The 20,114-nt window shown below is 39.0% G+C and overlaps 1 protein-coding gene across 1 annotated transcript in view; it reads left to right on the plus strand.

Moving 5' to 3' along the window:
- Positions 1 to 55: 55 nt before the first annotated feature.
- Positions 56 to 20,114, plus strand: part of appl2 (adaptor protein, phosphotyrosine interaction, PH domain and leucine zipper containing 2) — a 28,557-nt gene continuing 8,498 nt past the window's right edge. The window contains exons 1-14 of the mRNA XM_037766139.1: positions 56 to 199; positions 3,529 to 3,627; positions 5,178 to 5,237; positions 6,667 to 6,738; positions 7,725 to 7,812; positions 10,159 to 10,200; positions 10,293 to 10,351; positions 10,762 to 10,908; positions 11,728 to 11,810; positions 13,445 to 13,597; positions 16,545 to 16,733; positions 16,836 to 16,878; positions 17,139 to 17,195; positions 19,542 to 19,636. Of these exons, the coding sequence (XP_037622067.1) occupies positions 143 to 199; positions 3,529 to 3,627; positions 5,178 to 5,237; positions 6,667 to 6,738; positions 7,725 to 7,812; positions 10,159 to 10,200; positions 10,293 to 10,351; positions 10,762 to 10,908; positions 11,728 to 11,810; positions 13,445 to 13,597; positions 16,545 to 16,733; positions 16,836 to 16,878; positions 17,139 to 17,195; positions 19,542 to 19,636 (1,244 nt within the window). The 5' untranslated portion in view covers positions 56 to 142. The remainder of the gene's footprint in view (positions 200 to 3,528; positions 3,628 to 5,177; positions 5,238 to 6,666; positions 6,739 to 7,724; positions 7,813 to 10,158; positions 10,201 to 10,292; positions 10,352 to 10,761; positions 10,909 to 11,727; positions 11,811 to 13,444; positions 13,598 to 16,544; positions 16,734 to 16,835; positions 16,879 to 17,138; positions 17,196 to 19,541; positions 19,637 to 20,114) is intronic.

A 20,114-nucleotide genomic window follows, 5' to 3' on the forward strand; every position in this document is an offset into this window, starting at 1 on the left:
GATGACGTCACACTAGCCCCGCCTCCAGCTTCTACGTGTTCCATCTCACCCGCGCAAAGGCCTCTGGGAAACAGAGTCTAAATAATTCAAGCTCCCATTCCTCCTCTTCTTCCTCCTCTTCTCTTCTTCCACCGCTAACAAGATGCCGGCCGTTCACCACAAACTGCTCCTGGAGGACGCCCTGCAGGACAGTCCTCAGGTAGGCCTGTGTTTGGGGGTTTTAATCACATTTAAAGACACAAACTGTCACTAAAATAAGACGTTAGGAGCTCTGAAGTTAGCTTACTAGCAACACAAAACAATATCCTGTTGTTGTTGTAGTCTTAAATTAACACATTGTGATGTGAATGTAGTCATCAGACAGGAGTGGCTGCACCTTCAGGCTATAAACAAAGCTCTAGTTTATACTGCTAATCATAATTATCTGCGTTTATGAGTCTGTGTGTTGTGTTTGTTGTGTCACAGCTGGGCTCCTCCCTCCTCATATACTGCTGCACTGAGCTAGCTGTGATCACTGTGGAAGATGTCTCCACCATAGCTCAACTACAAGCACTCTCATGCAATCTTTATGTTCCAATGTCGTATGAAGTTAGATTTTGGGGGCTTAGACCCGGTCCTGGAGCCGAACTGGGCCTGATTCACATAATGTGGGAGGGTGTTTCCATTATCGGACTTGCAACAGGGCAGCAGCAGCAGTGGGGAGCTGTCAGTAGTGAATACCATATGTTGTTTGATGCTTATAGGTCTGGAGTGCAGCAGTATGATAGTTAGGCCTCATGCATGGATATCAGTGATGGAGAAGTAGAATATAGTCTTTGCTATCATGCATGCACATCTATAATGCAGCCTGTATGTATTAGTCAATAGCTTTGCAACAGGGCAGCAACAGTGGGAAGCTGTCAGCAGTTAATACCATATGTTGTTTGATGCTTATAGGGCTGAGATGCAGCAGTATGAAAGTTAGGCCTCATGCACGGATATGGAGTGATGGAGAAGAATGCATGCACATCTATAATGCAGCCTGTATTTACTTCTGTCTGTTGCATCACTCTTTCCCCCCCAAACAGGGCTAGATAGATAGATAGATAGATAGATAGATGGATAGATGGATAGATATTAACTTTATTGATCCCTAGGGAAATTAAAGTTTCCAGCATCACAGTTCCATAGTGCAAAACATGTTAGTAAAAAGGCAGTAAAAAAGTTAGTAGTGCAAAGTACAAAGTACAAAAAAAATATACCAGATATAAAAATACAAGGAGATGAAAAAAACTGTTAAAACTGAATATAGTGCAGGGTAACAGCTGTGATACAGGACTATTAAAAAAAGTGAATATAGTGCAGAAGAGACTGTTAAAAATGAGTATAATGCATTATTGCATAGTGCTTATTATTACTGCTGACCTCTTTGATGGTTCTGCTTTAAGTGCACCCCATGCTGGAGGGTTATTTCTCTCTTTTACTGCTTCAAAATGCAGTTTCACATAACAAGAAATATGTCTTGCTACAGTGAAATGCAAACACAACCAAGGTTGACAATATTCCAGATGATTTCTTTTTTGGTGTGAAATGGCTCTCAATCCTACTGTGGCAGGCGAAAGTCAACTGGAGTGAAGTGTAAACAGACTTTAAGCTGATGGGTGTGTTCCTCTTCTGCTGTATCTGCCCTGCCTGCCTGCCTTGTTGTTTGATGCTTATAGGTCTGGAGTGCAGCAGTATGAAAGTTAGGCCTCATGCATGGATATCAGCAATGAAGAAGTAGAATACAGTCTTTGCTATCATGCATGAACATCTATAATGCAGCCTGTATTTACTGCTGTTGTCTGTTGCATCACTCTTTCCCCCCCCAAACAGGGCTAGCCACATCACTGTGGAAGATGTCTCGACCATAGCTCAACCACAAGCACTCTCCTGCAATCTATTTTATGTTCCAATGTCGTATGAAGTTAGATTTCTGGGCTCAGACCCAGTCCTGGAGCCGAACTGGGCCTGGTTCACATGATGTGGGAGGGGTTTCCATTATCGGACTATCTGGATGCTGGAATTGCAGTCAATAGCTTTGCAACAGGGCAGCAGCAGCAGTGGGAAGCTGTCAGTAGTGAATACCATATGTTGTTTGATGCTTATAGGTCTGGAGTGCAGCAGTATGAAAGTTAGGCCTCATGCATGGATATCAGTGATGGAGAAGTAGAATACAGTCTTTGCTATCATGCATGCACATCTATTGCAGCATGTATTTACTGCTGTTGTCTGTTGCATCACTCTTTCCCCCCCAAATAGGGCTGACCTCTTTGATGGTTGTGCTTTAAGTGCACCCCATGCTGGAGGGTTATTTCTCCCTTTCTACTGCTTCATAATGCAGTTTCACCTAACAAGAAATATGTCTTGCTACAGTGAAATGTAAACACAACCGAGGTTGACAATATTCCATATTCTGGTGTGAAATGGCTCTCAATCCTACTGTGTGGCGAAAGTCAACTGGAGTGAAGTGTAAACAGACTTTTTAAGCCGATGGGTGTGTGCCTCTTCTGCCGTATCTGCCCTGCCTGCCTTGCTGCACCTGTTTATGGAAATAAAACTACACCCAGACAGGATTTTACCATGTTTGCATAGCCAGCCTGTAGTAAAATCATAATGCCTTTTAGTTTCACTTGAAAGCTCTACTTTCATAATGTGCCTCTGCGTTCTGCAGATACTCTCATTTCTTTCACTCAGTATGTCCTCTTTTCTTTCTTCTTTATAACCAACAAACCTCAGATTGTGTTTGTTTTTTAACTTAGGTACTATAGTATATACATGTAGTGTACAAAAAGGAACATTTGACACAATTACAATATGCCCAGCTCCACCTGAATTGTCGTGATGTAATAAATACACCCATTTGATTATCAATTATGGTTAAAACATAAACTCATTTGAATAATGAGTTGTTGGCCCAAGACTAATACACACCTCAGTATGATTTAGTGATGCAACTAACAGTTATTTTCATTTTTGATTAATCTGCTGATTATTTTTTCCTGATTATTCAGTTAAAGCTGAAGTAGGCAAGATTGGAGCAAATCTGATTTAAAAAAAAGTTATTCTTATAAAACGGTCGCTATATCGTGACAGTAGTACATGAAACAGATAACCTGAAAAAAATCATGTTCCGCGGTGTCCTCCGGTGCTCCTAACGGCATCTGCAAGATTTCACAGACCGGAGGAAAACAAGCAGTCAGAGCTGATCTGAGGTCTGCTGTCCAGCTGCCGTTAATGAGAGCCGGCTGTCAATCACTCACAAACTCTGACCAAATGGTCAAACTAGGCAGCGCTGATCAAATATGAATCAATATTCTGTTACGTTAATGCCTATTTCTGTAAAAGACCTGAAAATCTTTTAACAATATGGGACCTTTAAACAGTAGGAATGATTCCAGCAAGTACAACCTGTTTCAGTGTTCATTGGGGCACCTGACTATTGTTATAAAGTAAGACAGACTGGTCGTCCTGTTGTCATATTCATCAAATGAACGTTTTGTTTCACAGACTCGCTCCTTGCTCAGTGTGTTTGAGGAAGATGCTGGGATGCTTACAGACTACACCAACCAGCTGCTACAATCGATGCAGCGTGTGTTCGGAGCCCAGGTACTAAAAACAAAACTCAAACAGATGCACATACGCAGCACACTCTGTTCCCTTTAGTAGTGTGTGGCTCTGTTAATCAGCCACACGTGTTCTGTTCAAACACAATAAAATGTGGAGGCTTTTTTTTCTTGACATCTGAACAGGATTCATAACTTTATTTGCCTGGTTTGAAGATGATTTGGGGTTAAACATTTGCATTATGGAACTACAGTAGAGCAGTGATTTGGTTTGAACTGAAGAGAAGATGGTGCTTTTGAATAGAGCAGGGGTTAGCAACATGCGGCTCCGGAGCCACATGAGGCTCTTTAGCCCCTCTCCAGTGGCTCCCTTTGGATTTATAAAAATGGAAATGAATAACAATATTTTTATTTATCATTGTTGTAGGTATATGGTACGACGGAGTATTAGGGCCACATTGAGGAAAAAAAATAAATCTGTGATTTCGAGAATAAAGTCATAATACCACGAGAAAAAGGTCATAAGTTTACGAGAAAAAAGTTGTAATATTATGAAAATAAAGTCATAGGTTTACGAGAAGAAAAATCTCAATATTATGAGAATAAAGTCATAATATTATAAAGTAGTAATTTTACGTGTTATTTTCTTTTTTTCTCATAAAGTTATGTCTTTATTCTCGTAATATTACAACTTTTTTTTCTCGTTAAGGTAGGACTTTATTCTCCAAATATTATTACTTTTTTTCTCGTTAAGTTATGACTTTATTCTCATAATATTATGACTTTATTCTGGAAATCTCTGATTTTTCCCCCCCCTCAATGTGGCCAAAATAATGCATTCACTGCAGTAGACTTATATACTATATACTTAGACTATAAACTGTGTTACCTTCATCACAATGATCACATGTTTTGCGGCTCCAGACAGATTATTATTATTTATTTTTTTTTGCCTAATATGGCTCTTTTGTTAGTAAAGGTTGCTGACCCCAGGGATAGACAAATACCAAAGTAGGATATTATATGTGCAACCTCAAAAATGCAAACTGATGAATGAAACATTATGTACTGAAGTCTCTTGTAAGAAGAGCAGAGAAACCTTCAGTTTTGCAGCTCAAGTCGTGTTACATTGTGCCTTACTGTAAAACCATTTTTCTGTACAATTTAGTCAGTAAAGTGTGATGTGCAGTGAGTAGTGTGAAACTCTTCTCGTGCTGTCAGGGTGTAGATAGTTTTGACTTTGCTGTTCTTTGTTCTCTGTAGAAGATGATGCCAAATTGAGCAACGTGCACAATAAATGCTTCATGTTTCTCCCTGAAAACATACACAGCTTATGTAACGTGACGTCAGACCTTTTCTGAACCAATAATTCTTCACCGGTTGAGTTGGCATTTATATAACCCATCACCTTGTGCTTTTTTCAAAGGAATAACAGTTTTTATGTGAACCCTGATTCACCTGTTGTCCATTTATTTTCCTTTTATTCCTTTAAGGGTTAAAAAGAGAATGACAAAATGTAGAAGCTACACGGACAAATCCTGAGTAAGCCAGTCTGTTAATTTGCTTTTTTTCTCCTCTATCTGTCTCCTACAGAGTGAGATGGGATTGGCCACAGAGCAGCTCTCAAAGCAACTTCTGGATTATGAGAAGAAAGTAAGTGTATGGGTAGCTTTTATTGTTTCAGGATTTTCCTACTGCAGCTTCTCTGAACATTTTTCTCTGACTGGCCAGCCACCATAGTCCAGATATGATATCAGTTGTTACCATTTTCTCAAAGCAATTAGCTTAACAAGCAGCAGTGAGTAGTGCGTCAAGTGTTTTGTGGCCTTTTTTTGCAAACTCGTATTACCATAGCTATCGTGGGTGAAATAATTAAAGTAACTCTGCTAATGTGCTACAAAACAAACAAAGAGAGACACATCTATTAGTTAGGGCTGGGCGATATGGCCAAAATCTTCTGTCCCGTTATAGGTCTTTTCATATCTTCATAATGATATATGTATAGCGTGTTTTCTGGTAATTCAATAAATAAATATGAAATAATCACATGGTATAAAGCCTATTTATGTATACTCCTTTTTGAATAATTAAATACTGGACAAATGAAAATTATTTTCTCATTTAATTAAGAACTTTAGTACAAAATTAACACAACAGTTTTAAGTGAAATTATAGAGAAAAATTAATGAAATATGAATATTTCCAGCTATACACTGACTATGTTTACATGCATGCACACAAATACAGAGTAATCAGATTAAGACAGTATTTTGATTTAACTACTTGGATAGTCCCATTAGCAGAATTCTTGGGTGTAGGCACGCAGGAGTTGAACAAGACAGCTGATTGAATGGAGAAAATCCTGCACACTGCTGTTGGAAGACACTACTCACAACTTGGGTTCCAAGTGGACCTTTTACACGTTATTCCCCACCATTATTCTGCAGAGAGAATCTTGTCCTGAGCTGTATTGTATTCTGGGGTAATGGAGTTTAAAGGTTGGAGAAGCTTGTGACTGGAAGGTTGCCAGTTGGAGTCTTGTTTGTTAATCGCATTGGACATGTAAAGTGTGAAGTGAAAACAAAACCGCAATCTTCAAACGATATTCCCTCAAAAAATGTTCACATCAGATTTTCATTTGAACTTTCTTTACATGTGTGAGTTTGCATTGTGTCTGCTTGCCACACCTCGTCTAAGCAGGGGTGTCTTAATGAAATCTCTGTGCATGGAATAACCTTGAAGTAGACAGGCCTCTCTGTTGGGAATCTATCATGGGGTCTTGTTTTATGCAGCCAACAACAACTTAGTTGCTGAAGTCAGTGGATGTTGGGTGGTAAAAAAATGCAATGACCTGTAATGGATGCACTGTTAGCTCCTTTAATCAAGGCTTAAAACTCAGCATCCCAGCATGGAGTTTATTAGCATCTTTGGCCTTATTCCATGAAAGGGATGTGCCAGAAATCCTGGCAGAAAAGGCTATTTTTTTTAGTACAGGCTAGATCTATGCTACATGATGCAGTTTCATGGTTTAAACTCGTTCCCCCTCCCTTCTTCTTCTTCTTCTTCTTCTTCTTCCGTCAAGAATTTTGCCCTTGGAAAAGGTGATGAAGAGGTAATCACTACGCTGCAGAACTTTGCCAAAACTGTAGTGGAGGTGAGTTGCAGTTTAGTTGTTTTGTGTGTGTGTGTGTGTGCACTCACGGCAGAAGCGAGGGGATGATAAACTACTGCACGGTCATTCATTGGTTCTTTATCATGTTACAAAGGAAATTGCACCTGCGCTCCCCGAGCACGCTGCTGAAAATGACCTCAATGAAATGACCTGAGTATTCTCCTCGCTGTAAGACCAGTACTGATTCTATGCCGACGCTAAGAGGGGAAACGGTGAGGTGGATGTGATTACTATCGCCCCGGATGGATGGCTGGAGGGAGGCAGCGTGGGTGAATGGATGGATGGATGAAGGAGGGGTGTGAAGGTATATAGACAAAACAGATGGGCTTCTCTCTGTCAGACATGGCGGGGGTCCACAAGCCTGCCCAGTCAGCACTCAACAGGATTTAGACCACATCAGTCCACACACGCATATGCTCAGAGGACGCAGGTTGATTGTTTGCTTGACCTTTACCTCATGATTTACAGAGGGGGAACTCATTTCACAATGAGAATTAGGCCTAATGCTGCACCTAATCCTGTGAACTTTAGCACCTGCTAAATCGCTCAGATTAACCTGTATGTCATCTTGTTAGCTGCTGGAGTGTGTTGATAAGCAGAGAGAATTATAGCAGGATTTGCTTGTGTGTGTGTGTGTGTGTGTGTGTGTGTGCGATATGTGTGCCCTGTTTTCCCAATATCAGAGTAAACAGAAGGTTTTATTACGCTCTTCAAGAAATGTACTGTTCCCCCCCCAATATGGGATTTTTTATGATGTAGCAGAGGCATTGTCTGCAGTTATGCACCCATTTCACTGAAAATGTTACTTTCCAGCTTGCTGCAAGAATAATGAACAGCAAATGTCACTGTACTGTACGTATAAAAATAAATTGAAATCCCTTCAAGATGTTTGGCGAGGGGTACATCTTCCGTTTGTGTCCTTGTGCAGTGCTTGATTATTTTTGTATAATCTGTTTTGTGTGGTTCAGCTGAACTCGCTCCACTCTGAGCTCGCCAACCAGATGGCCGACAGCATGGTTTTCCCCTTGATCCAGTTCCGAGAGAAAGACCTTACAGGTAGGGACGCACGCACGCACGCACGCACGCACGCACGCACACGCACACACACACACACGCACACACACACACACACACTGAAAATGTATCAGAATACTATCAGAAAGTATTTTATGCCTTTATTACCAAGATAATAGTCGAAACATGACACAAAATGAGGAGAGGGAATGACAAAGGACCCCAGCGACACTCAAACTGGGGATGTTGTGGTTCATGGTCAACGCCTTAACCCCTATAGGTCACTGGATCTAAATCTGTCCCCTATAATAGTGAGATGCGACAGAGAATAAGTTAATGAAGTAGGCGAGATTGGAGCAAAAATAATTAAATAAAGTTATTTTTATAAAACGGTAGCTATATCGTGACAGTAATACATGAAACAGGTAACCTGAAAAAAATCATGTTCCTCTGTGTCCTCCGGTGCTCCTAAGGGCATCTGCAAGATTTCACAGACCGGAGGAAAACAAGCAGTAAGAGCTGATCTGAGGTCTGCTGTCCAGCTGCCGTCTATGAGAGCCGGATGTCAATCACTCGCAAACTCCGACCAAACGGTCAAACTAGGCAGCGCTGATCAAATATGAATCAATATTCTGTTACGTTAATGTCTATTTCTCTCTTCAGATGTTCTCAGAATCATCTTGTAGTGCACGGTTTAGCTGTTAAATGAGAAAGTTTGTGACGCCGCCGCTATTGTGAAATCTGTTGAAGGAATGCCAAGTTCTGGTCACATGACCGGAGCTCCGCCAATAGGAACACTCTCTCTCTCTGATATGACCTGTGATTGGTCAAAGTCTCCCGTCACGGGCTAGATGTTCTAAAGCCTGAAAACAGAGCCATGAGGAGGAGCAGAAGTCTAGTTTTCTCTCAGAACACTTGAATTACAATATGCTGAAAGGTTATTATGGGATTTTTGCCCAATGATGCCAAAAATATACTGACTACTGCAGGTTTAAATATGCTTAACTCGAGAGGCCGCTATGTGGGGATACTAAAATGTGAAAAAAGTCCCCTGAGTGCAGGAAAACAACAATAAGGAATGGGAATCGTGGAACATTCTGGGTTGCGCCGCCATTTCTGGAGGGTAGCGTACGGAACTACGGTAGACTGTCATTATCTGTCACCGGCCTATTCATTTGTCATCTGTCAATCGTTCATTATCAGAAATGTATAAAGTATGTGCACATGTGACAGAGGCAAAATTGAGCCAATAGTTATCTAACTAGCATGCTAACATGCGCGAACATGCTGACACAGGTGGCTGCCCGTCTGTCAATACGGCACGGAGAAGCTGTGATTACAACACACACAGAGAGAGAGAGCGACTTCATTCTCTACTCAGGTAGACATTACTGCTCTATATCTTTAAATATACAAAAGTTGTTTGATGCTATATTAACGCTCACAATATCGCTGGCAAAATAATAAGATTTAAGGAATGGTCCTCCAGGAGGAAATGGCTAACTGGTAACTGCTAGCTTTCAGAGGAGAAGCTGTTTTGCTTCCTGTGTGTGTCATTCGGATTCGGATGCAACTGGCCAGGAAGAAGATCTCAGGATCTCAGGATGTCAAGCATCTTTCTGAGAGGATTACCAAACATTAAAGTAGCAGGACAATGCAGTAAAATTGGGCTAAACATAACTGTGTTACCCAAATTGACTGGACATACAAACGGCGAATTGAGCAGTATAACAACTAGTTGAGGAGCGGGCAGTCAGATTATCACCTCTGTTAAACTGTGTAAGGAAATGTGAGATAGCGCATTAAGATAAAATAAGATATTCCTTTATTAGAAATGTACAGTGTACAGCAGCAAAGGGGATAGTGCAGAAAACAAGATGCATCAGCTAACACAGTAAAAAAAGAAGTGAAACAAAATATGAAATGAAATGAAATATGAATAGAAGGAAGTATAAAAATAGGAGCAGTATATACAGAATTGACAATAAACAGACTATTAACACAATTGCACAAGTGGAAAAATGATATTGCACAGTGAGAATGAAATGAAATTCCACCTGAAAATATTGCACAGTATGAATTACACCTGAGTAGTAATGATATTGCACAGTCAGTATACAGTTTAGTGCAGTTATTGTCAGTTTGTGGTGTGTAAGTGGTCTACTGGGATTACAGTATGTTAGAATATCTAAAATAGATCCACATCTTTAAAACAAAAATTGCTTTAAGGAGATAACTCAAGCTGTGGTTGACAAAATTGTTGTACAATTTATATTTTAGAAATGTTGATGATTAGTGCAACTTCTTTACACAGATGCAAAACCAGAAAATTACACAATATTATTCTAATCTAATTTGACAAAACGTACTATACGTTGTATGTTTCAGAGATAAGCACACTGAAGGAAATATTTGGCATCGCCACTGATGGTAAGTAGAAAACCTAATATATATTTAAGAAAACAATTATAGTTTGCAGTAACTATCTGATCCTCATGTCTTTTCTCTCTCTTCTCCTGCAGAGCATGAAGCAGCGATGGTCAAATACAGCCGATTGCCCAAGAAGAAGGAGAATGAGAAGGTAAGAGTGACTGCGAGGTGCTTCTCATTGATCTCAAGCTGTAAAAGGCCTTACAGGGCAGTAATACTCACTCTGGTAATGCAGTGGGAGTGTTTTATTAGCATTTGAAATACAAATAGACAGAATTGAGTCTTCCTCTTCTGCCAGACTGCACTATTTTAGTAAGACTATAACAACACCATGCACTATAATGGCTGCAAAGATAAGATTCTTCTGGTATTTGCTTCCATTGAATGTGTCGACATGTCTTCTTGGACAAGATAATACGACTGTGTTGTTTATTTGTACGTGTGTGAGAGTAGGACAAGTGTTTGCATATGTGTGTGAGTGTGCAGAGCTTGATAGTGACTTTATGCTGGACATGTTTCTAAATACATATTTGCATATTTAACCCTCTCCTGTCTGGACAGCTGAAGTCAGACTTGGTGAAGGAGGTGGCCTACACCAGAAGGAAGCAGCACCAGGCCTCACTGCAGTATTACTGCGCCCTGAACGCCCTGCAATATCGCAAGAGGGTGGCTATGCTCGAACCTATGCTAGGCTACACACAGGCACAGGTACTGAGCAGCTGTTGACCACATTATCATATCAGTATTCAAAAATGAGAAGCAGTTTCCTCATTGGAACTGATTTAGTTTACAAAGGACAGTTGTTAGTGAGCACTGTGTCCATGCAATTTAGATTACTGGAGGGGGAAAAAACATTTTATCCTTGTAACCAAAGGCCTAACCCTGGGTTCACATAGTTCGCAGAAGCGCTGCAATCTTCAGCGATAGTTTCGACATCTGGTCTATTATCTCTGTGTGCCGTGAGTGAATCTGGCAAGAAAACACACTGAGAATCCACTATAAACAATGTAAATTATATATTATATGTGATATAAATGATCTGATTCTGGTAAAATGATAAAATATACATCCCAGGAACGCTTTTAACCCCCCCTCCCCCCCTCTCTCCCTGCTGTTCTCCCGGAGTTTTGATTCCTCCGATTTACGGTTACAGTCCCTTTTAATCAAGAAAAACAGGGCAGATTAATCGATAATGAAAATAATTGATAGTTGCAGCTCCACATGTCTAACCAAGTGATTCTCTATATACAGATAGCTTTATTTATCCCCGAAGGGCAATTCAGTTTCTGCAGTCCACCAAGACATCTACACATTCATACTGCACAATCGTCAATGACAGAGGGAACACAGTAGGTGGCATATGGGGAGGTGCAAGATCAATAAAAGTACAAGAATAAAAATATTTGAAATAAAAACAATAAATACAAGAACATCTGTTTCTAGAAGTTTCTATTGCATTAAAAGTACAACTCTTTAAAATAGATGAAATACAAGATGAATTGCTCATTATTATCTCTGATCCCTCAGATCTTCTTCTTCAAGAAAGGCATTGAGCTGGTGTCAAAGAAGATGGACAACTTTCTCTCCTCCGTGTCCAACATGACTCAAAGGTAAATACTATCTCATAAACATTCATTTTCATGTGTGCAGTAAATGGGATGAACCATAGCTTTAGTATATAAAGCAGTGATTCCCAAAGACTGGGTGGGGACCCACAGGTGGGTCACAGGAGATTTTATTAGGGTCGCCAAATAAATTTGCAGAATTTCTTCTTCTGTCTGACATTTTTCAGACTTTTTTTTTTTTTTTACATTTTTCAGACTTTTTTTCAGACATTTTTTCAGTGATTTTTCAGAACTTGTTTTTTTTTCAGAATTTGTTTTCTTCAGACTTTTTTTACAGACTTTATTTCTTCCGACATTTTTCAGACTTTTTTTCCCCGACATTTTTCTCACTTTTTTTTCCAAGGACATTTTTTTTCAGACATTATTTCTTCCAACATTTTTCAGACTTTTTTTTTTTTTACATTTTTCAGACATTTTTTCAGTCATTTTTCAGATTTGTTTTCTTCAGACTTTTTTTTTCAGACTTTTTTTTCAGACTTTATTTCTTCCGACATTTTTTAGACTTTTTTCAGATTTTTTTTTTTTTTCACTTTTTCATTACTTTTTTTGGATATTTTTCAAACTTTTCTTTTCAGACATTTTTCTGACTTTTTTTTCCCAACATTTTTTTTCAGACTTTATTTCCTCCGACATTTTTCAGACTTTTTTTTTTTTTTACATTTTTCAGAATTTCTTTTCTGCAGACTTTTTTTTTTTTTTTACATTTTTCAGAATTTTTTTTCTGCAGACTTTATTTCTTCCGACATTTTTCAGACTTTTTTTTCCAGACTTTTTTCAGATTTCTTTTTTTTTTACTTTTTTATTACTTTTTTTCTGATATTTTTCAAACTTTATTACTTCAGACATTTTTCTGACTTTTTTCTCGACATTTTTCTGACTTTTTTTTCTGACATTTTCTTTCAGACTTTATTTCTTCCGACATTTTTCAGACCTTTTTTTCCAGACTTTTTTCAAACTTTTTATATAACATTTATATCTGCAGTACACCATTGAGCCACATGAGGGAGCCTGAATGTTCGTATTGTTCTGATAATTGTAGCCTTCTTCTAACATTGAATCCAATATGAAAGGCTAGCGTACATTCTGCTTGCTTAACTGATGAGAGGAAGAAAAACTAGAGGCTGTTAACGCCGCCTAATTGCATTTATTTGGTTTCATTTATAAAGTATTTAACATATGTTTATGTTTTCAATAACAGTAACACATGCATGAAACTAATTTGTTATTTATCGATCGTATATATCGTCGAAATAGCTGGTTTAGTAATTCAAGATAATATAAGGTGATGCGGAAATGGCAGTAAAAATGGTCAGGAATGTTCATTTACGCACACATCCCCAGGAAATATGTTTGAGAAACACTGATATATAGTACTGTGGTTTGTTGTGTATGAACCTAAACAGAAATAGTTTTACTTTGATGTTCATTCTCCCGGTTCATTCCAGCCTTTTCCGGCAATGCAACTGTGATTTTACAGAATAATACTTAACAATAATAATTTAAAGCATCCATATCTGAAAATCCTGCATTTTAATGCTCAATTTTGTAGCAAAAAATACATTTCTGAATATTACTTTTATATGGATATTGCCTGTATTAAAACTTTTTTTCCTGTGTAGTATCCAGGCCCAGCTGGACACGGAGGCGGAGGCCATGCGTGCGGCCCAGAGGGAGCTTCTGTCTGTGGAGGACACTGTCTATATGCCAGATAAGGACATTGAGCCTGTCAATCGCACGCTTATCCAGAAGGCTGGCTACCTCAACATTAGGAAGTAAGATTAATTGCACTCATTAAGCCCCTATCTTAAATCTAAGGACGTTTCCTATTAACGTGGCGTTCCTTGCTTGTCGATATGTTAAAGGCTGTCTAGGGGGGGGGGGGGAAACAGCTGAGGAACACTCTTTGAATCTGACCTCATTTACAATATGTGACAATTCAATAATTTGCTAAGTCTGGCGCAATAGATGGTGCAATCAGTATACGGCGGTTACAATAAATTGTGAATCTCTAAATAACCAAACACAACAGAATATAGATTTTTGCTTGTCTTGCTAAAGGTGTTGAGAATGAACGCAGTAAACAACACGTCTGTCACAGCAGACAAGGTGGGTCAGTTAACATGTTGACAGTGTGCGCTGTCAGCTTATTGCAGAGTGGATGTATGAGAAGGGAAACTTCCTTAATGGCTTCGGGGGGCAGAACTGCAGCGTAGCCCTGCAATGTGATTTAGTAGAAATGTCAGAGCTGTCAAACTCTCGCTCACATGCATCCAAAGTCTTTGACAAATGTCTGTGACACCAGCGAAAAGGTTTCCACAGAATGCCATTCTGTTTAATGACACACACACCGCCAGCAGCCTCAAATGCTTGTCAAAATGCTGTGAGTCCAGGGAACATTTTGCTATTTCGAATGGTTTCCTCAACATTAAAGGTCCCATACTGTAAAAAGTGAGATTTTCATGGCTTTTATATTCTAAAGCAGGTTTTAAGTGCTATATAAATACTGTGAAAGTATTGAAACGCTCAATCCACAGAGACATGCACTCGTTACAAGTATTCAGAAACTGTGCCTTTTAAAACAAGCTGTCAGGATTTCTGTCCATTTGTGATGTCACAAATCTTTAGACATTACACAGTTTTAAACATTATAAATGTGTCCCAGTTTGTTACCCGTTGCAGTTTATGTGAATGACATCCGTTGACAGGAAGGAAACATGGACCCAAGCTGTTGCCTAGCAACGCAATTCCGTTGAAATCCACTAAAACGGAGTGTTTCAGACAGAGAGTAAATACAGGTATACTCAGACAGACAGTATGAGGAGAATAAAGTTCTTTTATTTTTAACATAACAGCATGTAAACATTCTAGTACAAGGGGTCAGCAAACTTTACTACCTTTACTATTTTTAAAAATCCACAGGGAGCCACTGGAGAGGAGCTGAAGAGCTGCATGTGGCTCCGGAGCCGCAGGTTGCAGACCCCTGCTTTAGTAGAAACATGAAATACAAGTATGAACCCTGAAATTGAGCACAATATGGGACCTTTAAGGGTCTGAGTCACCCATTCACTGACATTAATCAAAGGAAATTTAACTAGGAATATTTTTCAAACAGAATGAGAGGAACAACAAGACGAGCAATTGAAATGAGTCATACACGTGACGCCTTGTTGTGAAACTGAGTGAGTCAGAGTTAGATCACTTTTAGTTTAGTTTTTTTTTATTTATAAGCACAGAAACTAATAGCCAAAGCAAATTCAAAACCAAAACAAAACAGCTGTTCAAGGATAGGACAGAAACAAAGGGAGGCTGAAACAGATTATTTCCAAAGAGCACTTTGAAATCCAATGACGAATTTAAAAAAAGGGATTGACGTGAAACAGAATTTACGTTGTTATGGAAATGCCAGACTTGAAAAATGAAAATATCTGTCTGTTTCTAAGGGTGCTTTCACATCTAACCTGTTTGGTTTAGTTAAAACGAACTCTGTCTGCCCAGTTAGTCCGGTTTGTTTGGGCTGCTGTGAAAGCTGTCAATAGAACCATGGTGTGGACCAAACAGAGAAAAAACAGGATTTTATAATAGCAGATATGTGATTTTAGCATGATTTCACAAGCTTAATTACTAATAAATCCATCTGCTGAATGTGAAATCTGTTCAGGAAGCGATCTGTGTAAGGACATGTATATTTATGTCCTGTTAAAACTGCTGCGCTGCTTTCATCAACTCCATTATTAAGTGTGACAGCGATCCTACAGTACGCCGATCATTTGTGTGATCTCTGCGTTCGCACCAGTCATCTGGGAGTGTTAAGTTCTGCCTAAACTTCTGTCAGTCACCGGGATTTGATTTTCCCCACGTGGGTCCTCCTGATGATGCAGGATGACAATTGCCAAAACTGTCCAATCAACGTGTTTCCTGTCAGTCTGTATAACTTCCTGTTTACTCCTCCGGTTCGTTTGTAAAAAAAGTCAGTGTGAACAGGAACCGTCCAGAACTAAAATGCAACAATGCATGATTTTTTCCCCTTGATCTGGACCAAATGAAACCGAACTACAGGTGTTAAAGCACTCTAAGTCTTTAAATAGAAACACCACTCTATAGAAATATAAGAAGAGCAAACTGTTTTGATTTAAAAGGACTAATGCTAACATCGTAATGACCTGCAGCAGAGGGTTTCAGTGTACGAATAAAAATAATCAGTTTTTTTTAAAATATAAAACGCCTCCTTGAAGAAAGAAACAAATGAATTCAGAAAACATTTCAACAACCATGGTATCATTTATGATGGACAAGATGTGGCAATTTCATCTCAGTTCACAATCCGGTTAATAAATGTACAGTTTTTTCCTTTTCTTTTTTTTTTTTTACATTTTAAATATCTATTCTAATTAACTGTATACTTGTTTATTTTATTTAAAATTGTTTAAAATATTTATTTTATTATTATTTATTTTAAATAATTAATATTTATTTTTATTATAAAAAAACTTGGGAGGAGGACATAAAAGATACTTGTTGCATTTCTTCATTTTGAACTCATTCGTAAGCCAGATGAGAGCCAGGAATGTTCCATCACATCCAGCCTTAAATCCTTTTAATACATTCTTACTCTCGTCACTTATTAAACTTTCTATGATGCCACCATTAGGTTTTTCAAAATCTCCTCTTTTAGTGCTGTCCTTTATTCACTCTTTCTGCCCCTTCTCCTCTGTGCTCCAGTAAAACAGGCCTAGTGACCACAGCCTGGGACCGACTGTACTTCTTCACCCAGGGAGGGAACCTCATGTGCCAGCCGCGCGGGGCGGTGGCGGGCGGCATGGTGCTCGACCTGGACAACAGCTCCGTCATGGCCGTGGAGTGTGAGGACAGACGCTACTGTTTTCAGATAACCTCCCCCTCAGGCAAAACGTGTGTACACTATTCTATCCAACAATGAGAGTAACGCACAAACATGTATGAGATTTTAAATGCATTTTATTTAATTCTCTCTATTGTCATTAATGCCTCCAGGTCAATGATTCTACAAGCTGAGAGCAAAAGAGAATATGAAGAAGTAAGTGTGAAGGGTTTGTTCAAACAGCTGTGTTTTATCGTTTGATGTCTTCATCCCAAAGACATCTGCTGGTGGAAGTATGAGTCATATATAACAGTGGAGGAGCTGTCGAGACTTATTTGTGTGGTTTTCATGTTTGGTTTTTGGTGCTTTGACACATCTGACTGGCCTGTCACAGCTGCTATCAGTCAAGTGATTTCAGGCGGCTCGCGTCTGAGCTAGAACAAGTCCTAATGTGGATCTCTGTGTTTCTTTCTCAGTGGATTTGTACTGTGAACAACATCTCCAGACAGATCTACCTGACTGACAACCCAGAGGTAACGCACACTCCCACACAGCTTCATACCACACACACACACACACACACACACACACACACACACACACACACACACACACACACACACACACACTGCAAGTTAAAGAGACACCAACTAAACCAAATATCTAAGAATCAGACTAATGCCAGTATCAGACTACACAATATTTTTGACGGTTACGATGGTCACTATTAGGGATGTCACCGAGAACCAACTTCGCTACCAAGTCGATGCCAAAATTTAAAAAAAGTGACGGTACTCTTTTTCTACAGTACCGAAGGTACCATACGATGCCTTTAATGGTCATAAGTAGGGATGTGACAGTGAGGACACACTACACGAGATAAAACGACAGATTGTCGTACACGACACTCATTTATTGTTCCCGATCCCCAACGACGGCTGTGTCTGGCTATAATCGGGCTGAACCGGGCATTAGACAACATTTAATTGTTCTTGGTAGTTAAACCATCACCCAAGTTGTTCTGATTTGATCAGGCAGTGAGACATCTATTTGGTGTTTTACAACTTCTTTCTAAAATAGATTTATTTCTAACATGTAACAAATAATAAGAAAACTAGGGCTGTCAGAGTTAATGCGACAATAACCTGTTAACGCAGCATGGTGATGATCTGAAATCTTTGTACATAATTTGTGCAGTCTTTAATCAGTGACACATAATACGGGGAACTTATTCTCTGTTAAAGAGACATAAAATGTTTAATGGCGTTGTTCCAGTGCTGTCTCGTTGACTCATCCTTTTCTCTGAAGTGTCTCACAGCTGTTGTTGCCTTAACTGCTTTTCAATCCCAGAATCTTACATGTTAGCAGGAGATTTGTCTCTATGAAAATGTTTATTCTTCAGAGACAAACAGACTATCGCTGTGTCGGAAATCACTCTTTCACTTATTTATTTCCCCCTACATGATAATCACTTGGTAGTAGAGTGAGTCATAATGAGAGATTTCAGGAAATCATCATGCTGTGTTACCACAGACGGGTGTAGTGTTGGAAATCTACATGGAATCCAGACAAAAGCTGGGAAGCATTTAAGGTGCATCAAGCAGCAAATAGAGAATGATTTCAGATGCAGCTTGTTTAGTTGTTTTGAGAAAAATGCCAATGTGGAAAATTTAGTTTGTGCAAAACACCATGCACTCCTCCTCATTTGTATACAAACAAATATCTAGTTAGTTAGGTGTGTAATGATTCATCTACTACATCGATGTATCGATTTCTATTCCTACGATCCAACTACATCGATAGGTACTCAGCAAGTTGTCCTTCACGGGAGACGTATATCGACATCAAATCGATTTGAAACGCACAAATTGATTACTATAAGCAAAATATTTAAACAGCGTTTGTACAGGAATGATTAGTATTAGCTTTTTGATCTCTGTATTATTGCTCTACTGTTTATATTGAAAATGAGGACAGAAGCAGCAGGTTAAACCACTGTTCATTTAACTTGAATAGAAGTTGGTTTATTATATGTTTTGTGTTAAATATTGCTCTGCCTTGTATCTTGAGAACTGAATCAGCGGGTCCTGAAGTTGCACTTTTTTGTTGTTTTCTAATAAAAGCTGTACGTATTTGCCATTAATCGTTGTTTACTTGTTTATATCCATAATTAACTTATCCCTGAATCGTATCGTATCGCTCTAGATGAGCCATATATCGTCCTTGAATGGTATCGGAACCATTGAAATCGTATCGTATCGTTGTAAAAACGTATCGTGACACCCCTACTAGTTAGTGATCTGTATTCTGTTGTCACGTCATTGTCTCATATCTTCTCTTTGTGACTCAGTGTTTATTGTTTTATTAAAAACATAGAATCAAATAGCCTTTTTGTTGTTGCCACTAATTGGATTAAACCAAGAAGAGAGGAAACTTGCAGTCCAATGATTCCTTGTTTTAACATTTAACATCCTCTATCATGTAGGACAGTTTTTGTTTTGAAATTTAAAGAATGTTTTATAAATCAACTATTGTTTTTCATCAATTTCACAATTAATTTGACGTTTACATAAATGAGTGTATCCAGTGACTACTTTGTCAGTTTTGTTTATCCATAAGTCATAGTATAGTATTTCATAACAATGGCATAAAAAAGTCATAGCGTGCCGTGATGGCTGGTGAATAGATCCTCCTCATGATACACAGAGCAACGACGTGTAATGTAGAGAATTGGTGAGAGATAAGAGGAAAGGTAAAACTTTGTGATGTTTTAGATATTTTAGTCATATTTTACACTCTATTCTCCACTGTTGTTGGTTTTATAAATGACTCACCTGCTGATACAGAGATGCTGCATTGTCTCCGTTTCTTGTTGTTAGGCTGTGGCCATCCGACTGAACCAGACCGCCATCCAGGCAGTCACCCCCATCACCAGCTTTGAGAAGAGACCAGAGGGCTCCCCCAACCCGGACAGGTCAGGCATGCTGCTTGTCATAACACTACATACTGCATCCTCTCCTGAGGTTATTAATTACATGATTTTATAGTGGTAAGTCTTGTGAAAACTGAGGACTAAGCTGCACCGTCCTTTTCATTTGTATGTGATGTGCTTTTTGCATTGTTTTGGTTTTGGCTCATGCTAGTTTTTCTTTCTTACCAAAAGCACAAGAGCAAATGATAAAGGAGTAGATTAAACAGTGTGTTATGTCTGCTCCAACGTAATGTGTGATGCACATGTGGGCATGTCCGGCTAACGAGCTTATTACCCAGCATACACATCATGGTCAATACAACATTACTGCGAAGGTCCATGAACATTTCAGACTGGAGTATTTTGTGGGGTTAAAGATTACAGTAACATTTCTAGATAGCACATCAACTGTGTGTCTAGCTGTGTAGTTTTTGCCTGGGTTGCCTAGTTTAGGTAACGCTAGCTATCAAGTGATACCGAT

The sequence above is a fragment of the Sebastes umbrosus genome, chromosome 4 (genome assembly GCF_015220745.1).
Source record: "Sebastes umbrosus isolate fSebUmb1 chromosome 4, fSebUmb1.pri, whole genome shotgun sequence".
Lineage (NCBI taxonomy): Eukaryota > Metazoa > Chordata > Actinopteri > Perciformes > Sebastidae > Sebastes > Sebastes umbrosus.